At 40.3% G+C, this 23,150-nt stretch overlaps 4 protein-coding genes across 5 annotated transcripts in view; 2 read left to right on the top strand and 2 right to left on the bottom strand.

Moving 5' to 3' along the window:
* Window positions 1-2,305, bottom strand: part of srbd1 (S1 RNA binding domain 1) — a 42,584-nt gene extending 40,279 nt beyond the window's left edge. Inside the window, exons 1-5 of the mRNA XM_031873852.1 lie at window positions 2,224-2,305; window positions 1,713-1,777; window positions 1,063-1,465; window positions 679-918; window positions 325-491 (exon numbers count right to left, since the gene is read on the bottom strand). Of these exons, the coding sequence (XP_031729712.1) occupies window positions 325-491; window positions 679-918; window positions 1,063-1,465; window positions 1,713-1,777 (875 nt within the window). The 5' untranslated portion in view covers window positions 2,224-2,305. The remainder of the gene's footprint in view (window positions 1-324; window positions 492-678; window positions 919-1,062; window positions 1,466-1,712; window positions 1,778-2,223) is intronic.
* A 1,200-nt stretch (window positions 2,306-3,505) lies between these two features.
* On the top strand, window positions 3,506-7,502 carry cd74b (CD74 molecule, major histocompatibility complex, class II invariant chain b). Its single transcript, XM_031840977.1, has 8 exons — window positions 3,506-3,619; window positions 3,718-3,797; window positions 5,201-5,370; window positions 5,737-5,801; window positions 6,164-6,194; window positions 6,319-6,546; window positions 6,689-6,736; window positions 6,943-7,502. The coding sequence occupies exons 2-7, from the start codon at window positions 3,730-3,732 to the stop codon at window positions 6,727-6,729; spliced, it is 603 nt and encodes a 200-aa protein (XP_031696837.1). The 5' UTR covers window positions 3,506-3,619; window positions 3,718-3,729; the 3' UTR covers window positions 6,730-6,736; window positions 6,943-7,502.
* LOC116379071 (SLC35A4 upstream open reading frame protein-like) lies at window positions 7,434-10,492 on the bottom strand. Its single transcript, XM_031840988.1, has 3 exons — window positions 10,411-10,492; window positions 9,582-9,680; window positions 7,434-9,435 (listed from the first exon to the last, which is right to left on the bottom strand). Exons 1-3 carry the CDS (start codon window positions 10,423-10,425, stop codon window positions 9,238-9,240), a joined length of 312 nt encoding a protein of 103 aa, XP_031696848.1. The 5' UTR covers window positions 10,426-10,492; the 3' UTR covers window positions 7,434-9,237.
* Window positions 10,493-14,009: 3,517 nt separating this feature from the next.
* The window catches only part of LOC116400456 (inactive phospholipase D5), a 42,552-nt gene continuing 33,411 nt past the window's right edge, over window positions 14,010-23,150 (top strand). The window contains exon 1 of one of the 2 annotated variants that reach the window (XM_031878299.1): window positions 14,010-14,640. In XM_031878299.1, coding sequence (XP_031734159.1) covers window positions 14,488-14,640 — 153 coding nt within the window. In that variant the 5' untranslated portion in view covers window positions 14,010-14,487. Of the gene's footprint in view, window positions 14,641-22,602; window positions 23,043-23,150 lie in introns of those variants that run through there. The other variant, XM_031878307.1, reaches the window with a different exon arrangement.

The raw sequence follows: 23,150 nt of genomic DNA, 5'->3' as shown, positions 1-23,150 counted from the left end.
GCACATACACAAGTAAACAAAAACAAAAAGAGAAACTGATTAAATATACAGAGCAAAATGATAACACACATGCACACAAGTAAAACAATCACAAAAATGTGATACTGTTTCAGGCCTCAAAGCTTGGCCACTAGCACCATCTAGTGGCCAATGTCCGACATGCCTGCTCAGCTCATGAGAAAACATTTCAGTTACAGCTGTATAGATTAGACTCTGTACCTAAATGTGCTTGTGAATGCATTGGATGAGTGCTGGCAAGAGTAGATGATAAGGTGTATTAGATTATTTTATTTGTGTTAAATTTAAGACGTTTCATTTGCCTACCATAACTCCTCAAATATCAGCTGGACGTCTCGGACGGCATCGGCGTCCATGTGGTTAATCATGTCTTTACGGTAGCGCACCATGAATGGCACCGTGTTCTCCTCACGAATCAGCCCAATGATATTTACACACACCCATCGCTCCACACATGTCAGGGTGGACAGCAGCTGAGGGGAGGGACACATGCAAACACTTCATCTATACACGCAAATAGTTAAGCAGGCAGAAAGACACCGCCCATATAACCACCAATTATTTACTTTTCAATAAATAAAAATGTTTGTCCACTGTTAGTATCTTGGGGCAAGAAACACTTTTCCACACATAAAAACACACCAACAACCCCATTAGTACCTCTATCAAATCCCAGTTCATATTTAGTTCATTCCTCAGAGTGTTTGCTTCTGATGATGCTAAAGCAGTCGGTCGTCTCAAGCAGGCGCCACTGGTCTTCTGTTTCTTTTGACAGGGCTCATCAAAGGTGAAATCCTCCTCCTCCACTTCCTCCTTCTTTGCTGTAAGCCCAGCTAGTGATGACCCCTCGCCTGCCCATCTGTCTGCCTGATGGCCGTCTGACACGATAAATGACACCCTCTACAAGAAAAAACATCAGACAGAAAGAAGAGAAAAACATATGGGGAAATAAACAAAAATATGAATAAATGTCATCTTCTTCTTGTGCGTGTGTGTGTTTGTATGCAGATATACTCCTACTACTAAAACATTGGTGAGTCTTACCTCCTCCTTCATTCTGATACTTGGTCCACTCTCTACGGCCTTCTCTCCCTCTGGACGGTCAGGTTGTTTTGCTCCTTTGTTTTCTGCAGCCTTATCATCTTTTTTGCCTTCATCAATACGTTTCCTCTTTGCTCCAGCCAACACTGCTGCACCAGAATCCTTCAGAACTTTAGGGGTCTGTGTCTTTCGCGCCGCTGCAGGTTTGCGTGGTGCCCTTGGTTTAGGAGCTTTTGGCACTTTGGGTGCTTTTGGCTCCTTTGGTTTAGCGGTTCTCTTGGCAGCTGCTGTCTTCTCCCCAGCTGCTGCAGGAGCTTTGGCCGCCCTGCTGGGGGCTTTTGGCTTTGGCTCTGTTGGCCTCCAATCATCAATATCCTCATCACTACTGATTGTCTGGGAAAATGACCTGATGGTAGAGTAGATAACAAACGTGGAAAATCATCAAATTCCAACAACTAGAATAGGAGTTAGCTCTTTCTGCTACATTAGTATGTTTACCCCGGGTTAACCTGCACTCCTTCAGCATTATAAAAACTGTCTAGTGTCTCTAGTGGATTACACATTCTTATTTGCATACGAAAGTATCTGTCCGTTTGGCAAAAAACAGAAAACCCAGATGCTGTTGTTGCATAAAATGAATGAAAATCACTTACAAGTCGGAGTCTGAGTCTCTGATCTCCACAACTTTGGCAGTTGTTGTTCGAGGTCTTCGCATCATCTGTGAGAACATGGTGTTAGTTAGCTAGCGTTACATAAAGCTTTAACGTTACCGTTGAATCGGTTAGCTAGCTAGCTAACATAGTATCGTTAAGGCTTAATTGTTCAGCAGGTAAACGTTAAGTTATCCACAGATGTTAGCTAACTCTATATCATGTCGTCAGCAAGCAATGACGGTTACACAGAAAGCAGGGACACTATATGTGTGTTAACTTGAGCAGCAACATTTAATTTACAGAAGCAGACATGGACTTGAAAACGATTGCTAGCTATCACGGTAACTAACGTTAAAGCTTATGTTAACATTAGCTGGTATTTTAAATTTGGCGCTGTACGCTGACGCTAACTACTGTTAGCTTGCTAAATGGCACAAAACATGGCAGAGACGTGTATGACACTATCTTTAAACAGAGCAGAAAACGTAGAAAACAAGTTGTGCATTCATACCGTTAAAATGCTCAACGAATTTGTGGGTATTCTGTTAGAAATCGTAGCTAGTGCAGCAGCGATGTCTACTTCCTGCAACAGTACGAGTTCAACCAATCACAGAGGGCAAAACATTTCCATCCTCTTCGGTTGGCTAATGAGCTTACAGGCCCCTCTACCGCCCCCTACTGGACTGGAGTGTACTGCAGTAGGTTGGCAAATACAAATGTTCTTTTGGTTTCACGCTGATGATTCAAGAAGCTTTGAGACTATCCCCATAGTGATTGTAAATTAGCATCTCAATATGTCCAGTCTGTAAATTATAAAACTTATACAAGAAAGCAGGGAAACTTTGGTAAATTGAAATCCCTATGAATAACTGAGACTAAATGTAGGCTATTTGACCCTGATTTTATTTTGACTTATTGTAAATTTACCAGTCTCACTCTGGTCTCACCCCATCCCTATGTTCCCCACTGCGCTCTCACTTAAATCAGCCACTCCTTCTCAAACGTCAGACTTTCATTGTATTTCCATTTCATGTTACTTTTTTTGTTCCTCGAAAATGACAGTCAAAACTAATAAAAATCCAAATACTTGTAATATAATGCTAATATTAAACAGATAGATTGAACCAGTCAGAGTGAAATTTCCAAAAATGGGAACTGCTTTAATTGAAGAGAAGCTATACAAAAGCTGCTTTGTTTTAATAAGTGTAGATCATTGGACTATTTCAGTTGACCTAACAAGTCTGCAAGTATACACAGAATGTACATACCTACATATAGATATACAGAGAGGCAAGACGACATGATCCCAGGAGATGTCTGATCAGAATGTGTTGATATTTATTTGAAATGTGTATAAAAGATATTAATGAAGTATAATATATATAAGATAATGACAATGTGGGGGCTGCTGGAGATTGTGGGACTTAAAAATTCGGTCAGGGGCTATGATTGTGAGCAAACTTGAAATGAAAAAAAAGTCTGCTAATACCAAATCACTAATACTAATAATATCAATACAGTAATCATACATAATTTACTATATTCAATCTATTACCCATGGTACAGATATCCATTCTTTATATTCCTAGTAATAATCTGTCAACATTATTATTTACAAATCTAAACAACATGGATATAAAAAGGTAATTTAACGTTTCAACCAGTTTCATAGTTGCCATATCTTGTCTGCCTGGTAACAGATGATGAGTCATCATGAGGAACCAATCAGAAATTCAGTTTGGAAAGAATCCAGGCGGACTAGAATTTGGTTGTTCAGGATGTCAGTGTGGGTTTTCCCCAGCTTGTTACTTTCAGTTCCTTGTTTCATCTCAGCCTTTAAAATTAAGAACTCGCTGAATTCTGCCATTGACATTTGTGAAACAACTTGCAACTTGACCTGAATTAAGGTATGTGACTGTCCTTACTGTAAGTGTATGTTTGTGTTTTGTGTCAGCAGCATCACATTCAACCTGCGTCATGTGGATATGTATGTGCGCTTTTCCAGGTTTGTGTGAAGATGTCGGACCCCACCTCAAACCAGCCTCTGCTGGCAGCTACCAACCAGCAGGCAGCCAATGCACAGGGGTGAGGATTTTGTATGTTTATTTATCTCTATGGGGTCCCAACACTACAGGACCAAAAAGTTGGTCCTCACAAAATTAGCAACCATTTACCGTAAATGATGTTGGGTATTGTTATAAAAATAGAAAAGAATGAGGTGTGTTTTTATAATATAAAAAGAGTTCCCTGTGAGATGTAATTTTGTCTGAACTATGTCTGAAGTTGAATTAAACTAAAGTTTGTATTGGTGGGACCAAACCATAACATTGATTAAGCATGTTGTAACCCATGTATAACTAACTAGGTATACTTTAATTAAAAGGTAACCATAGTGTAAATCATTTGCTCTTCTTCAGATTTGTTAATGCATATTTTTCATCTGCCAATTAGCCATTGATTTCCATTTATCTACAATCAACAGACTCTTGAAACTGTGTTGATTTGTGTGATCCATCAGTCTGTCAGCACTAACTAAAACATTACCAAACAACAATAATGGTACTGCTTAAAGCCACTTTAGGCATTGTTTGATATTAGGCTATATTAACAGAATTGACTTGACTTGAAAAATTGACTAACTGTGATAAAAGTGATCTCTGCTGATTTATTTCATATACTACATAAATTAATGGAAACCAATAGATGTGCGAAAAACAAGGACAATACATTTATACACTCATGGAGTTATAGATAAGGATATCAATTTATCAAAATAAAGGCTACAGTCCTTCAAATGGGTTGTAATTCAACCAAAAGTCTGTGGAGGTCCACGTGGAATTGTCTCATTTTATTCCATGAATTTTGTTTTCATGAGTGCCATCACTCTAGACTGTTTTTAACTTGTTTAACATCAATTCAGTACAGAATAGATGTAACAGTTAGCTGAGATTTAAAAGTGGTCTCAGAGAGGACATGGCATTTAAAGTAATGGGAATTTGCAAAGGAGGCCTTGTAAGCTAAAAAAAAAGGAAAAGGGCCGAAAAATCCCAAACTTTCACTCAGTGGTCTGCTTGGCAACAACTGATTTCATCTCTCAGTTGGTGGTGACGTACACTGTATATGGTAAATACCACGGCTGAGGTTCCTGTTTCACTTTCATATCCATCTCTTTCTCCCACATTAAGGTTTAGTCCATATGACCGCCTTGTTAGTGGTAGATATCAATTAGCAGTGAGTGTCTTTATTCCTCTTTTTTTAAATCATCAATTGAGAAAGATGCACTGATCCTTGAACAGTTAAAATGGCTGATGCTCAACAACGTCCCGTCAAAAAAAAGTATTTCTCTTCATTTCTCTCCTCATTTGGTCATTCTGTCTTTCTGTTCCTGACTGAACATCAATGAGTGAATGTCGAACAAGTCCTCCAAATTAAAGCTCGTTTCTCCACTCTACTCTCCTCACCTCCTCCTTCCTCCTCTTGCTCTCCAGTGGCCGCTCCTCTCGGGCCTATAAGGTGGCGGGTCTAACCCTGTTGGCCTGTGTCCTGATTGTGGGCCAGGCGATGACCGTCTACTTCCTCTTCAGCCAGAAGAGCGACATCAAAACTCTGCGGGAGCAGAACGAAAACCTGGGGTCAGAGATGACGAAGTCACGATCTGGTGAGGAGGCCAAATTCAGTTCAGATCCTTGTAGTCTGTTGACATTTAGCAAAATGTCGGAAAAATCCCCAGTGACCTGCAATATTACTCATTATATTTATGATAGATTAGTGTACTTCCTCTTTTTTTTCCGAAAGCAAGCTGAACCTGATCTGAAGTCTGATGGGACTTTCTAGAAGTTTTATGTGCGTTTCCTAAACAAATCGCATAGCAGCCATCTTTGGCTGCTATGCGATTCAAACGAGTTCAAACGAGACTGGATCCAAGATTCCTGGATCCAAGATTCCTTTCTAACTTTCCCTTCCTGAGTGGATCTGCTTTTTGTCTTCTACCTCTCACGCACACTGTTTCTCTTTGTGTCTGTAGTCGCTGTGTCCATGCGGATGCCCATGAACGCCTTGCCCAAACTAATGGCTTTCTCTTTGGACGACGTAAGAAATAATATGCCAATACCAGATTGGTTGATTTATTTTTATTTTTTTAAACACATTTTTGATATTGATTCCCTACATTTGTTTTGTGAAGCAGGACATTTAAAATAGACTTTTCATTGATGTCCAACAGGTCTTTGGTGTTTTTGTTGCATATATGCTGCTAAAGATATCATCTGACATAGAAGCCAAGCAATTTTATCCGTCAGGCTCCAGTTACAATGGAGGTGCAGGTTTATTCTTTAGATACGATAAATAAATAAAAATCCATCTTTAACAAAGTAACACTGACGTTTCTGCCTTGTTTCTCTTGTGCAGTTGAGGATGTGGTCTTTATATTTTTCTCACTGATTCTATTACAGGATTCTTCGACCGAAGTCCCAGATACAACTGGTATGTTCTGTATATATTTACTCTATTCATACATATATATATATATATATATATATATATATATATATATACATACACACACACATATACACACACAGATTAAACTCCTCTCCTCTCGTCTCAGTCCCTCAGCAGGCCACTCTCTGTCAGCTGGAGGCGGCTGGTGTGAAGCCTGTGCAGGTGCCGGGTTTCCGCCCGGTCTGTGACGAGCGCGGCCTCTACCGGGCCCAGCAGTGCTTTGTGCAGCACTGCTGGTGTGTGAACCCGGCCGACGGGCAGCAGATCTCTGGATCCCTGACCAAAGGACACGCCTCTTGCGGCGCATCCGTCCGCGGCGCATCCGTCCGCGGCGGTGAGACGAGATAACTGGTCATGAAGTCACATTTATATTCATATATTTAACAAGGGTTCAGAAATAATCGTTACGTAACGATTATTTCTGAACCCTTGTTTGAGCTACGATGTCGCTGACGGTGACGTTTCTGTCTTTGTAGGCAGCATAAGCAAACTGTTGACTCTGCCTGATGCTGCGTGATACTGAGGTGAGTACACATCTGGTGTTCCTCTGCTTCTCCATGTATGTATCCGTGTATTTAACATCTGTGAGCATTGCTGTATGTAGGAAGTTATTGTATACCGCTGTAGTTTCAATGCAGTTTAATTCTGTCCCATCAATAAGTGCTTTTTTCAGACTTTCTACTGCTTACTTTTTTATGTTGTTTTCTGTTTCTCTTTTGGGTAATTGAAGCTGACGACATCACCTCCAGACACGAGCAGTTCAACTCCAACTCATTGTTTATCCACTTCATATGTGTAGTACTTGAGAAGCACATAGGCTTTTATATGCTGCTGATACATTTATAAATAATTACATTTATCTGCTTGCCATCGTCTTACAAGTTTGATACTCATCTGCAACCTATACTGAATTGACAGAGGTGACTTTTGCTATTGATTACATTCCTCCATCTGTCAGCTGTTTTTTTAAATGTCTGGTTAAAGTTAAGGATTTGTTGGTTACTGTTTTTTAGACTTAAATATTTATTAAGATATTGTCCCATGTCAGTTTGACTAAAACAGCCTTTCTTTATATTTGGAAGTTTGTAAAGAGCGGTGAATATTTTACTAAATATACTTTTATAATTCAGATAAACAGCGTCGTGTCTCTAATGTCTGGCTAAATGAGGAGAAACATATTGAAACACATTTGGGCACAATCAGGAAACAGGGACATTCCACTTCTGAGACAATGGCAAACTGTATTCTCCCCATTTATTTGAACAATCCAAATAAAAGTCTTAATCACAACTCTGGTGGATTTCTTTTACAATATCACAAAGGAATTTTAAACCGAGTGAAACCCCATGATGACAAGACAGTGAAATAAAGCACCATCAACTGACCCATATTCTACTTTCCACAGCATGTCAAGTGTTCAAAACAAGGAAGTAAACATGCAAAAATAAAAGACGGGACATTAAGAAACAGGGAGCATGCAATACAAAGACAGTAACACAATGATTGTCAATAGGCACAAGTTGTTTGTGTGTTCCAGTTATCAAACGTTCCAGTCAGAGTACAAACTAAAAGGAGCACAACCTCAATCTGAACTCAAATATGGCTTTTTGTGTCTAATACTAGTTACAGGCCTGACTGTGTACAAAAGCATTGTGCGTTAAATCCAACTGTGGGTATACAGTACCTGTGAAAAAGAAACCTATTTGTGGGTTTAATCATATAGGACCTGCAGCTACAGCATTATTTATGGATGTAATATTGACATTTATCCATTTTACACATGAAGCCGTCACCACATTCTAGTAAACATGTCACTGTATCACAGACTTTCTTTGACAGGTTTTGATATTTCTTGGACACAAAAAACAAAATCCTTGATTATTGAAAGACAAAGTAACAACTTTAAATCCCTAAAACTTGCACAAGTGCAAAAGATCAACTAGTTTCCAGCATATGAAATAGGAAGCCGAACCCCATCAGGAAAGGCTATTGCACACATGGCATGAGATGATGATATCATGTTCAGACCAGAGTAGGCACTCTTAATAATATATATATATTTATATCATAAAATACTCCAAATACACACTTTCATGTCTTGATAAAACAAGTGCAAGTAAATCTACATCTTTCAAGAAAATGCCGACTTTGGCGGACGTTTTCATTTTCTAAAGCAGTTTGAGGAGGAATATATAGAAGTATTTATTATTGTGTGTAATTTGTAGAGTCATGGGTTATTTTTTCATGAAAGATAACGTCTATAATTTAAAAATCGAAATGTTTTACAAAGTGTAAAATTGACCTATAATCACATGGAGAGCTGCAAAGACATCACACCATATTCTGCTCTAACACCTCCAAAAATGAAGGGTTTTGGCCAGTTTTACCCTGAAGAGCAACATGAGTGTGAGGTGAGAACATCTGTACAAGCGTTATCACCCCATGAGCAAAGAAAGTTCACATTAGTAAAGGCTGCTATAATTGATTTCTGACCACTAGAGGGCAATAAATGACACATTTCCTCTTGGAGAGACTAAATATCTATCTGTACAGATAAAGGGTTATGGTGTGTTTCTCTCTAGTGACCCGCCTTAAGAAAGGAGATGAAATAGCCAACACAGCTGGCCTGCACATGTGGATAATGGTCGGTCTCATTATGTATCAATACATCTTCAGAAAGCACATATTGTGGGGAGGACAAGGTTGAGGACAGAAATCAATTATGGCAGTTTTAATGATTCCCACAGGCGGCAGTCTAAAATGTAATCATTGACAATAATGGAAAGAAATACAGGGTCTCCTTTGTTCTGATCACCTGAATTGTAATCCTTTCCACATTCTGTCAGTCCCCCATATTCGAAACAAGAGTCACCTTACTCCATAAATTGGCTACTTAAGAATTTCCCTATTTATGTGGAAGCTGAAAATGAAAACTACAGAAAAGTGTTTTAATGAAATATGTATCTGTTCCCGTTTGTAGTGGCACCCGAAGCTTGTAGATGTCTCTCCTGCTCTTCCAGTCTTCTTATTTGGAACCTCCTTTAAAGTTGCGTATGTAGTCTTTGACGGTGTTTTCAATGTTGGGGACGGCATAGTTTTGTGCTGCATAGATACCTGTACACGTGCCTACGACAACACCCACCAAAGCTGGAGAGCGAAGCCTTGCAACAACGTACCCGGCCAGAAAACCCTTCAGGAAAGGAGACCCCAGCAGACTGCCTCCCTAAGGACACGTGGAAAGGAGACGTTAGACCTGGTGCATGGTAGTCTGACCCGTGGTTTCATACCTACATACGTTTAATAACTGTGAGCACAACTCAAGGCAGATTAACCTGTGCATGTAGATATTAGTGCATGTGTGATCTTTACCGGAGGAACTCCAGCCTGTATCTCATCCTCCATCCGTCTCTGAATGTCTTCCAGCTGGTCCTTGAGGTCCACCAGGTCCTTGAGCTGGCCCAGAGGACCCTGCATGACACGGAGACAGACAGCAGGTTAGTGTTAGTGTACCGTTAAGGAATGTAACACAGATCTACAATTCATCAACACTAACTTAGTCCACTAGTTTGTTGTTGAATAGTATTCAAACTAAACTGCCTGATCACTTATTCACTACCCTCACATAATGTAATGGTTAGATAAGAGGTAATCAAATCACCTCCATCAGCTAGCATACTCTCATTTCTCTCTTCTCCTCTACTCCTCCTCCCCCCGTTTCATTTGCTCTCCTCTACACCTCGTTTAATCTCCTCTTCCCCACTTTTCCTCTCCTTTCCTCGTCTCTGTATTTCCACAGTACGGCTAACGTTCGTTGCTAAATCAGCTAAATTAACGTAATTTAGCGATAGATTAGCAGTTTGTCCTCAGCTCATTGTTTTGTTTTAACAGCTTATTTATGTTTGGTGTGTTTTTACGACACCTTCCAGCTGTTTACAACACCCTCAATAAATCTATCCGTTAGCAACATTTCATTTTATTTTAACGTTAGCTAGCTAGTTAACAGCAAACTAACGTTACATAGCATTTAGGTTCAAGCTAACTAAGCTAACAAACAACAGACTGCTAGGCTACGATAGCTAACTGTTCTACTTCATAACCTCTGCTGAGTGACATGGTCAGTTAGGCGGTTTGTTTTTAACACAGTAACTTAAACAGTATCTACAATATGAAGTTAGCGGAGAAAGTTTAAAACTCCGACCTTGTCACCTGCCATAGCTTCAGTGTTCAGTAAGTTAAAGTCGCTCTTCTTCTTCTTCTTTTTCTTCTTGTGGCTTTGTTGAAAATCGACCTTACTGCCCCCTACTGGATAAACAACAAACCTACACAGGGATATTACAGGGAAGCCAAATACAGAAGAAGACTCTTTCAAAATAATACCTAATTATAATGATTGTATGTGTGGATACTGATTCAGGGTTACAGTAATTGGATGGGCCTTCTAAAATGTTATCAACAGACGTCTCCTCTCATGTTGAAGCCCCTTAAATTCCAAGTCACAATTTTGTGATAAAGCATAATTATAATTATTGGTTTCACACACCCCTCCATATTTCTAAATGTCTCAGGTCAAGCACTTTATCCTACAGTTAGTGCAGAGGTCATATGATGCATCAACAATATCAAGCCTATTCCACAGAAGGATGTATTTTGAAACATTAAATCGACACTGCAGTTTATATAAACCCCCATATTCTCACTGACTGAGAGGAGATGAGAGGAATCAATCCCATTAGCTGGGGTTTCTCCTGTAGAGACCGTGCAGTCTGAGCCTTTTACTCCTTTGGTGCTGGAGAGTCTGCATGAGAGAGCATAGCTCTAGACACTAAAAGAGAGGAAAAACTGTGAGAGAGAATTTGACTGAATAAATTCAGAGTCAGAAGGATAAAGTGTCATGGAAGCAATGAGACGCCGTACTCATTAATCACTATTTTATTTTAACCATCACTGCAACAACCAACAGCCTGAAGAAGGAAGGAACATTGTGAGGATAAAATCGTAGTGAGACGAGTGTTTTCCCCCCTAGAAATAAGATTACACAATTTGAATGATAACATGGACTGAGTAGCATTTCCTTATCAAGTTAAAATGAACAGGTCACCAGTATTGAGATCCTAGATGATGAGCCACAACTGTGATTCGCAGAGCGACTGTGAAAGTGAGAGCAAATAGCAGAGCGTGACTGAGGAGGATGGAGAAAGGAAGTATTTAACAGAGAACAAGAGAGTGATGACTGCCAGAAAAACATAAACTTCAGACTAATTTTCAAAAGGTTAATTTTGCCCAAATATGATAGACTACTCTTCAGACACTTGGTGGTTTCTCACTTTGTTACTCGGGCCTGAAAGTATTTAATCCTCACATTCTGCAGGACGGACGGTCCATTAACCTTTCCTTATTCAGGATTATTTATCACAGGACCAATAGGATTTAATGGTGTCCAGTGTGGAATAAAACAGTCTTTTGCATTTGCTTTTTGCGAGAGATGAAGCACCGCTCATGCACAGCAGGCTGCAAGAGCTGGAGGGAGCGATGGAGGTAAGGCGTCTCTGATCTTCAAAGCTGTTGATGGTTGAGGGGAGTTATTGATTTTGGCTGAGGCATATTTGGCTGACTAATCTTTGGAAGCTGCTGTAAAAAAAAAGGTAATTGAAGCCTGTGGTGCAATCATCACAGCGATGTGCTTTAGGGAAATGTATAGCAAAAACACCAGGGGCAGACGTTTATGTTTGAGCTGAGAAGAAGAAGAATCTGTTGCAACGTCAAAAGACAGAAGGTGCTCGAAACAAGCAGTGAAATAAACATGAAATTGTTTTTATTCAATGAACAGCAAAACAATGAATAATTCTGACTTTTATAGCTTTGTGACTAAAGCTTCATCAATTATTAAACAAGCTCATCTGCATTTTTACTCTTACATTAGGAAAGAGATTCATATTAATACTCCAAACAGTGATTGCAATGCTTGTTTGTGTAGATGTTCAAATGCAAAGGCTGGGGGGGAAAAAGCCCTCTGCACATCTGTTTCAGGATATATAGGCAGTGGTGCACATTTTGAGGAATAATAATAAAATTATACTTCATAATCAGTGCACTGGGCACATCTAATGTCTTTTAAGGAAAAGCAGGAGAGCAGTTGTCAAAAGACACTCATTTCCTGAGAATTTACTGAAAATGGAAGAAGCAAATGGTTGAACCTCATCTGTTTCTTAGCGGAAATGAGGCATCCTGTAAAAATTAATTTTACGTTGGTAGGAAACTTTTATCGCTAGTTTTTATCGCTGAATGTGTAACAAATGCCCCCCCTGCGTCCCCTTCAAAAGCCCTGAGTTATGGTTTCATAACCTGTGCCCTGCCTCAGGAGTGTTGCAGCTTCAACATTGAAGTGGTGATGTAGTGTATTTCTGCACTGTATTGTCTCAGTGCTGGTTGAGCCCGTTAATGATAATTTGTGGAAATATTTAGTTCTGCTTCAATTTAGTGAAATGAAAGCTTTTCATCAATTTAGAGACAGGTTTACAGCCTGCCAGCGGATGTGATGCATTTCTATGTCTTAAATCTGAAAGCCTTTTAGTGCGGCTCAATGTTTATGTTGGCTCGTGTTCAGTTAAAAGTTCTCTCCTGAACCTCTACTGCTCAGTATTCAGCGAGCATTTCCTCTGATGGCTACTGATACAGTGCACTCAGCCAGCAGAGAGACGTGTGATTGGACTGGCTGAGAGGGACTTTGTAGGAGGACTGTGATTGTTTGTGAGCTTCCTCATGAATGTGCATGACTCGGCATTGTTGAGAAGGAATACTGAGCCACAAAATAACTATCTGCCACTTGAAACAAATGAGAAAGGCCAGTATATTAATCGTAATATGGATTATTTGTCCCATTGAACAGACAAATTAGAAAAGCTATAAGAAATATAACCTCCCACGTGTGGTTGATATTCTATCGTTAGCTGTTAAGTATCTCAACAGCAGAAGCTGAGAGTCAAATCTTGCAATTATAATGGTTTCCATTTTAAGCTTGAGTTAAGGTGTGCTGGCTGTTTGCCATAAATTATTTCAAAGTTTCAATATTGTGTGTGTGTGTGTGTGTGTAAAGCATGTATGGCTTTGCCCAATTTCCATTAAAGCCACTAAAAGATTTTAAGCTCTATTGCTTTTCTGGCAAGCCAAGTTAAGGGTAGAGAGGTACTGCAGCCTCACTGCACCACTCTGTTGTGATGTGCCAAGGTTTGCTTGTGTGTGAGTGTGTCTGTGTGTGTGTCTGTGGTCAGAAGTCCATATGTGTATCCAGGGATAGCACCCCGTCAACAGGGTCAAAAGAGAAATGCAACACACCAGAATAAGAAAAAGAAAAACTCAATTTTCAGTTGGGAGTGGTGGAAAGAAAGAGAACAAGACCGTACATGCAGGCAGCGAAACACTGTGAGAGAGGGAGAGTTGGCAACATATAGCGAGGGATGACAAGATCTGATCAGAATTATCCGAAAGAAAGAAGAGTTGTGTGCGGTAAGAGAGGAATTGGAATGAGAGAAATAGTGAGAATGAAAGAGTTTATGGAGTGATAAAAGTCTAGGTTTGTCCATGGACTTTCATCAGGGCTGCTGGTTCCACTGGTGTCTGTTTTACACGGGGGTCTTTCCTTCATTCCTTCCTCTCTGACGCTGCCTTTGCATCACCACAACTCTCTCCATCCACCTCTTCCTCTGTGTTTCCAGAACCCCTCCCTTCTCCTCTCTCCTCCTCTTCCTCACACATACACACTCCCACACCGGGGATGCCTGGATTAGTGGAAGTCCTGATCAGAGTCGTCGGCGTCTCTGGTGTGCTGAGAGCTGAGCCTAACAGGTCTGTGCTCTACTAAACCCAGTCCAGCATTGATCTACAGAGATCTCTGCATTATCATGAGAAGGTGAAGCCCTGCTTTCTGGAGCCACACTGGAAGAGGATTTCCTACAGCCTGTGGACATTTGCCAATAGTGGTGAAGACAGAAATATGATGACAGTGAAAGCTGTGAGGGGATGCATTTTAAGGAATATAATGCTTCAAACCCAGATCTTGTCATCTTTTGGTCATACAAAAAAGAAGAGGCGAGGAGGGTTGTACTGAAAGTGTTGTTTTAACCATATCCTCAACACCCTATCAGAAGACAACACACTGGAGCTGAACGCTTGCAGCAATTGCATCCCAAAAAGGAAAAGTTTTCTTCAGCTATGAACGGGAGATCAACAAGTTGATTGATTCATTTTACCGAGACTAAGAGACCATCCATCTATCCATATGGAGCTACGAGGGACCCTGGACCTGAGGGGTCAGGGGTTAGCGTTTAGCACGCCAGCTCTCGGGATTCCAGCAAATTCCATAATATCGGCAGTGCAGCAGCGGGAATACTCAGCCGGTGTCTGGCTTCGCAGGAAGGACAAACTGGAACATGTAAGTTCTGATTACTGGAGCTGTGGTCTGAGGAACAGATGGAAGCAGGCCGACATGATGAAATAAAAATGAGAGAGCTAAAATGTTGGGCTTGTATATATATATATTCTAGAAATACTTCATTGTTTGTGAGAAAATAATAAATCCTTTGATTAAAGGGTAGTGCAACAGGAACTGAAAAAGCCAACACTATTTGACTAACACCGTAGAGCAGCAAGTAGCTCACCAGACACCAGCAGCTCGCTTAAGTTTAAAAAATGCACATAAATTTGATAACACAAAGTCAATTCATTAACCTGTTCAAGACATCCCGCCTCCTTCTGACAACAAATGATTATTTGAAAATCACCTGTCAATTAAGAGTTAGCACTGCAGTGACGGCATAACATTAGGAGATGTTAGCAGACTGGCATTTGACAATAACTGCAGAACATAGCTCAGTAAAAATCCAAAAATATACTATTTTCATGAGGAAGGTGAACACAAAACCTGAAATTCACAAATGTAAAAGACAAATGTGTGTGTGTCTCAAAGTCCCCAGCAGCTTGTCATGGGACAGAGAAGGTAAAATGAGCTGAAAACAACGTTTAGCAAACGGACAAAGAAGGCCAACGCAGCAACAGAAGCTTTGTTTAGTGGCTCACATCCTAACGAAACTCAAGAAGCGCTGCGCCTTTGGTGGGATATTAATAGAGACAAGGACGGTGGTGGCTAAAATGTTATATAAGGATCATAAAAGTAAGTCAGAGATTATGTCTGCTATTGCCAATGTACAACTTGGTGCCAGAGCTCTCGGCCACTTTCACTTTGTCAAATTAGGTCTCAGAGGAAAAAAAGTCCCCAGCTGTAGAGGTTAAGTTGTTTTAATCACAACATGGCGGATGCATGCATTTGTCTCAACTAAAACATCACACACAACGTTATTTGTGAGTATCCATTAAGGCATGTTCTTCCACGCTGATCATTGGTTTATTAAGGGATTCAGAACATCACAGTGAAAATGCTTAGATTAAACAGGAGAGAAGTGTGGATTTTGGCACTAAGATATAATAATATCTAATAAAGAAGTTGGTTCTGTTGACTGCAATGTCAAGACTGGATTAGTGTTAGAAGAAGAATATGCAAGTACTGGAGATCAGGCTTTGTTTTGGAGGCACTACTGGACAATGATGACTTACAGGAATTGAATCAGAAACTATTTGTTTAATGTTTGTTGGTTCCAGTGACCTTAATGTGAGCGTTTGCTGCTTCTCTGTTTTCTATCATTGTCAATTGAATATCTTTGGTTTTGGCATGTTTGTTGGACAAAACAAGACATTTGAAATCATTGTCATTATATTCACATTTTTACGATTGCTCAATTAATTAACCAATAATAATCAAATTAACCATTAAAGAAAATAATTAGTTGCAGCCCTAATTGTACGCTCATAAGAGTGTTGGCGTACCATGGAGTGTATTTGTTGTGTCCCATTCAAACAGTGTTGAGGAGCTTCAGCTGTAAACCGTTGTTGAGTGTAGGTTATGTTGTGGGAGACCTTCTGTTAACAAGCTGTTTTTTTTCACTTTACACTCCGCCTCCGTCTTTTATTTCTTTGTGATTTTCAACATCACAGATCACTTTGGTTTTCCTCTTACAAAGCAGCTGTAAGGTCCTTAGGAGACTCAATATCAGCATTCTACACAAGGCTTCTGTGTGTGTAGACATTTAGCACTTTGAAAAGATGGAAAAGGTGTGTGTTGAATATTTGATGTTGGAGGGGAACAGTGCCGTGTCCAGAGAGCTGCTTTCAAAGCCTGTCTGCATAACCAACTAGGATGATCAATCAGCCTGTCCCCTTTCTGCAAACACACACATGTGCACACACACACACACACACACACACACACACACACACACACACACACAGAGTCGTGTTTTCATGACTTTTGGGGACGTTACATTGACTTACATTAATTTCCTGAAGATTTACCTTGATCTTAAACCACGTCTTCACCCTAAAATGTAATGATTTACGTCATGGGGACGTGCATCTTATCCCCATTTTGTCCCCAGAAGGGAGGTGAGTCCCGACAAAGTGCCTGTGTGATCAGATTTTTGTCCCCACAAGACGGGTGAAACACAGACACACAATGTGACTGTCGCTACACCGTATGTTTTACCAACTCACCAGATCAATCTTACACGTCTACAGTGTGAACTTGTGAAATTGTTGTTGTCTCACAGTCTAACAGTCCTGTAAACAGACAGCAGAGCGCCAGCTGATAGCTATTAGCCAAGCTTTCGTGTTACATGAACCTATGCTGACTGCAAATGCTCTTCTAATATGTTAAGTGCATCTAAGTGGATGTTACCGTTAGGAGTCTTTGGTTTATGTCTGTATGGATACGTATATTTTATGTTAGCTTTCATTTCACATGCTTGGTTTCTAATGCACATTGCATTTGAGGTAAATGACCATTTCAGGTTTCTAATGAGGCCATTACTGGATCCAAAGTGTGTTCTCTGTATGCTCTTAAGATGGACTCAAAGTAGACGAGGCAGCAGCTTACAGTCCGCATCAAAGACGGTGAAATCTCCCAGGGGACTTTTAAAGGTTGGCAGCTCAAAGTAGAGCTGGCTTCTCACACTGATCGCATTTTCAATTTCATGGTGCCCAGTGCTGGTGTGTGTGCATCTTCCTGACGCTTGTCTACCATTAATTAAGTATCAAATAAAAGCATAAATGGCTAACAGAAGGATCTATGGAATCCATTTTGGAAGCGGGCAATCACAGATACAAATAATAAAGTTTTGATTTGGAGAATAGAGGTTACATGTAAAAACATATAAAGCTATTCATCAAATATTCTGGAACTATAACAAATGAGGAACTTCTGTTGTTGGCTGTTTTTTGGCTAAACCAACAAATTGAATACCTGACAAACCACAGAACTTCCTCACATCTGGGATAAAAACACAACACACAACGTCGAACTAAACTCTAGTGAAGAAATAGTCCTTTAAAACTAAACCAGAGCAGCAATAATGTCTTCTGCAGCTCAGACGTTTGAGTCAAAGTTTTTCCAGTTTTGTGCTCCTTTAATCTTTAATTGGTGAGTTTTATCTGACAGCTTTCCAGCAGGAGGAAACGCTCACCTCGAGCTTTTGTGCCGTAACTGCCTCTCAGCACTTCAGCTCAGGAGTAAAGCAGCTTCCTCACATCGCTGTTAAGATGGCTTTGATTTTTCACTAAGATGTCCCAGTCATCGTTTGCCACAATAAAAAAACAAAACATCATTAGGGGTGTTTTCTCATAAACGTCAGACAGGATGTTCTCTCTGTGTGGCAGATGGACAGCCAGTGGAAGGGAAACCAATAAAATGAGAGAGGACACTCCATTGCCTGCAGCGGCTGATTAAAGTTAGCCGAGCTTATTAGGATTTAGTTATAAGGGTCCTTTTGGAGACAATGAGAGAGATACATTTCTGTTGGAGGGATATGTTGCTGCTGTGATTCAGATTTTAGTATCAGACAAAAAAAATCAATGTATGTAGAGTGTTTGAGACCAGGGTACCAATTAACTTAATGCTCGGGTAGTTTGGCTCCCTGTTTGGCAGCTTGGCTCAAGTTCAGCTTCACTTTACTTGGGCAGCGATTTAACGTTGTGCCTTCTTCTGGCTTTTAATTAAAGTTTTCCTTTTGCAGTTAACCTAAAATATTTGATGCTGCAGCTGTTCGACAAATCAAGTTGACGATTCACTCATCGATTCACTGCTGAACCAAAATCACAGAAATCGATGACATGGATCAACACTCTGAACATTCATTCTGCCTTTCAGTCGTCTTGCGGCTATCTAAATGCTGGTGAGACATAATGAATCACTGTGTTTTGGTTTCTCTTGCTGTAAACAGTTGCAGCATAAATCCATCTGCAGTGAAGAAGAGTTTGTACAGTCACAGTATACACACACATTATTAAACAGTTATATCTGTTTACATCTACATTATAGTGCGATATAAAGCATTTAGTCAATGCTCATACTGCTTATAAATGCTGGACAGAGGTGTTAAAATGAAGCGCTTCTTCTATTTTGTATAGATCAGCTGTTGAGTAGCTCAATCTTCTCAATCTGGTAACACATTAGATTGAATAAACTATTTTATGAATGTTTATACATTGATTTGGTTAATATCATTTAGAACAGTAGAGGGAGCTATTGCCCAATGTTAAAAACAGTTTCTGTGTGTCTCTGTGAACACATCTGAGAGTGTGTGTGCAGGTGTGTGTTACACATTACCACGATAATGAACACTATCAGTTTTAACGCTAACTAATTGAATGTCTCTCTGCAGGACAAAAGGGTTTGATATGCTGGCTGTCAGTTTTACCATATGGGAGCTTTAAATCTCTCTCATCTCATTTACTTTAATTGGCTGTTATATTTTTTTTCTTTACTGTGTGGCGTCTCAGACTCCAAACCTTTTACCTCTCTCTTTCAGTCTCTCTCATACACACACACACACACACGCACACACACACGCACACACACTAGCCGAGGCAGATTAATGGTGAGAATCCAGTGGAAGCCCTACCCATGCTTTTTCATGAGGTGAACTAATTAGGCAATTAGCTGAAACTCATTCGACTCAAAGACAAGTTATTTTAGTTTGAAAAGTGTTACATGAGTGTGATTGTGGGGGGTTCACTGATCTGTGAAATCCATATGTCACCGAAATGTCAGAAGGATTTAAATGTAGCATAAACATCTGTGTGGCACAATCTCTTCATGTTTTATAAAGAAGCTCTCTGGCTCTTTGCAGCATTGAGCTCAGAACAGAGGTTAAATAGGAGTTTTTTTAAATGTTTTTTTAATTGTTGTATTGAATTTCAAAAGCGAACAATTCATCGCGTATAGCTGTAATATTGGAAGCTTGCTACACTCTCAGACATCCTTAATGATGTGGATGAGCTTCAGAGTGCATCACTTAATGCCTTTATTGCAGAGTCTCTCCCTTCAACATCTGGTTGCTTGTGTGTGTGTGTCGGGTTGCAAATGGTGTGATGATTCATGAAAACAGACTAGTCGCTTTTTGAGCAGCTTTTCTGATGGAAGATCCCTTCCTGTCCGCAGGGATTATGATTTCTTTACCACAATACATCTGATCTTTTCATTCAGACCCATCTATGATGAACATACATGTAGGAGGCTCAGTGAGGCTCCGGGGATCAAACCTCTTGGTTATGGGGTTTGTTTAATAACTCTGACTGCTGGTGACGCTGGACCAATTCATGTTGATTAGTCTTTAATAAGATGTCCAAATCATACAGATGTATAGGCAAAAATTAGGCTACATTTGGTTTAGTAGACACCTCTGTTGTAGACTTACAGAAATAGGTCGACATTTTTGGAAATGTGTTGAGAAGGAGCGAGTAACATTCTTAGGCGACTTTGCAACTTGTGCATTGGTCGCCTCATCGCTGCAATTAGAGACTGTATCCTGTCTTCACACCCCTGAGATCCTGCGGTAACATTTTAGTGTGTAACAAATCACCATCTGGTGCAGGTAGATGTTCCGCTTGTATGAAGAGGCAAAATCACAACATCGAGCAGCTGATGTTTGTTGGTGAAGCACTTTTCAAGGTTTTCGCCCCCAGACAGAAGCTGTGAAGCTTCAATACACGTGGGATGACACGCACACACACACACACACACACACACACACACACACACACACACACACACACACACACACACACACACACACACACTGATTTGTTCATGGCCACATCAATTGTGACAATCAGATGAACATGAATATATACTGTATACTGTATATATTTTTATAATAGATAAACCACATTCTACATTTAGATATCTAACATTTATTGCAAGAAGTTCTGGAGCTTCAGTTTGTCTAAAAAATGTAAAAATGTAGATTTGGAAAATATACTGCTCGAAAAACATCAAGATAGAGTACAGCAGAAAGTTGAAGGGTTAAAAGACAAAACATATCTGCATGCTGCCTGACTGACCAGAGGGAGGCAGCAGCCTGACCCCTTCATGAAGCCCAGCATCTGCCAGCTCCCCACCACCTACCTGAGGGCAAGGAAAGCTACTGCTAATATCTGAAGACTGGCCGAGTAATGACCTGAGCCAGTTGTTTTAGCGCACACACACACACACACCAACACCAAACTGTCATTATAAGCCAGGGCTGAGCGAAGAGTCCCTTGTCCCGTGTTGTGAGCATCGCCAAGTCAGCAAGAAAGTCACAGTTCTGCAGAGCGACGCAATTACAAATACTCCCCATCTTCTACAGATGGACGGCGGAGATGAGTGCTGATGCTGCATCACTGACGCCTGTGACAAATACAAACACCACCCGAGAAACTGACACATCCTACACCAGAGTATCGTCATAATAGCCACAGATTTATGTTCATGCAATAGGCACTGTAGTGAAAGCTCCTGCTTAGAAGTGTACATGACTGTATTGGTTTAGGTCTTTGCTACTGTAATGACAGTATCCCCTCGGGGATGAATGCTCCTCTGATGTGGAGCACAAAGACACACACAGAGAAACTTCAGAGCTCAGAGGCAGTCCCAGCAGGTAGAAATAAATCAGCCATAGACACGTGATTGGCTATTGATCTGATAGCATCTTATATTCTGTAGATCCCTGTAGAGGTTCTAAAGGAGCCATGTAGATATATATTATAGATTAAACAAGCATGGATGAGATGAATACTTAAGGACTGAAAGCCTCTTAGATTTCTGCTTGTGAATCCATCTCTTGACATTTCAGGATGAATTACATGGGGTTAGTATGAGAGTTAGGATAATATTAGTGGATGATTTGAATCGCTATCTTCTTTTCACATACTGTTGAAATAAACAAGAAGAATATCCCATGATACAGATCAGCAGCTCCACTCATGGGCAAACATAACAAAGATCATAACCTTTGCAAGTGATTTGTGAATGTTGGCTGTGTAAAGTCTAAGTTACAGTAATAATGTTTGTTTATGGTTTTTTTGCCAATGCATTCTCTGCTCCATTTTGCATTTACACTACTGAGTTTAACAGTTAATGTTCAGCATTTCTAGGAAGTTTGACAGTTCTTACAAATGATGTTTGACTGATTTTAGGCAAACAAAGTTATACTTTTACTGTTAACTGTTCACTAGTGTGTAAGTGTGTGCTGTTGCTATTGAGCTGTTGTATTGTTGTCTGACATGCACAGTGATGTGGAGATGAATGTCCCCTTGGGAACAATAAAGTCTTAAAGTCTTAATGGCATTGGCTGACCACTGACCGACAACAATGAAGTATTTCCTCCATACCTTCTTCATTGTACTGCTCTGACCTGTGAAGTGTAACAGCACCCTCTGTTGGCCGGTCCGTGTCAGTACACAGCTGCAGGGCAGAGACTGACTTTAAAAGATTTACTATCTCTGCTCTGAGAAGGAGCTGTGCTGCATTTCAATGTGCTGCCTTTGCATACTTTAAAAACATGTGAAGTTAACCTCCAAGAATTACTTCACGATGACTGTTGAATACCACGAGGCATCTCTTTCTGTACAGCTCTCTCTCATTCGCAAACAGGAACAGGAAATAGGATTAGTTTGTGCGTGTGTGCAATAATTGCAATACTTGCTGCATCATATGTGATCAAGCTGAAAGCAAAACTAAATAGTGAACGAGGATGTAGGTGATAATACGTTGTAGCAGTTTATAAAAGTATGAATGTTTGCAAGTGTCACTGATAATAAAAAATAAATCTGTGTATAATTGTATTTTAGTCACGTGGAGATTCATTAAGTGAGCACAAAGGCGGCTCAGTATCAAGCACAGTTAGGTGAGAGGACGGAAAAAACGTTTATTTATTCTCTCTTCCCTCCCTCCCTCTGCGTCTATATGGAAGAACAGAGAAATGTGAGCTTTCTATTAGAGGGAAAGGGTGGGGAGACAGAGGGAGGGAGGGAGGGAGAGTCAGAAGGAGGTGGATAAACACACGATACGGTGAGACGAGAGGAGAGAAGGAAAGTGAGACAGAGAAGAGGGAGGACAGGAAGCATAGAGAGAGGAGAAGAGATGATGGTAAAAGTGATAGTGGACGGATGGATGGAGGCAGATAGGCATCGTGTGAGGATTTAGGTGTGTCCTTCTGTGTTAGAGTTTTCATTCATTTAACAGGCAGGAGGAGCAGACACACACACACTCATCTCACACACATACACGTGCATTTACGACCCATACATTTGTGCTGCAGAGAGAGGGACCGGCTCCCCTCCCCTGGGACTCTGGGGGAAGCGACAGATTTTAAAGCTCACACACTATCTCTTTTTCTCTCATCACACACCAGAAGAGCACATGTGTTTTTGAGTGAACTAGCGACAGATGGATGCGCCATGAAGGTGAGGTCTCCTTACTATACATTTGTTTAGTATCTATCTATCTATCTACTGTATCTATCTATCTATCTATCTATCTATCTATCTATCTATCTATCTATCTATCTATCT

Source organism: Anarrhichthys ocellatus, unplaced genomic scaffold (genome assembly GCF_004355925.1).
Source record: "Anarrhichthys ocellatus isolate YVR2014 unplaced genomic scaffold, GSC_Weel_1.0 scaffold3, whole genome shotgun sequence".
Lineage (NCBI taxonomy): Eukaryota > Metazoa > Chordata > Actinopteri > Perciformes > Anarhichadidae > Anarrhichthys > Anarrhichthys ocellatus.
The sequence above is the reverse complement of the archived record's forward strand: the minus strand, read 5'-3'. Positions and strand labels throughout refer to the sequence as shown.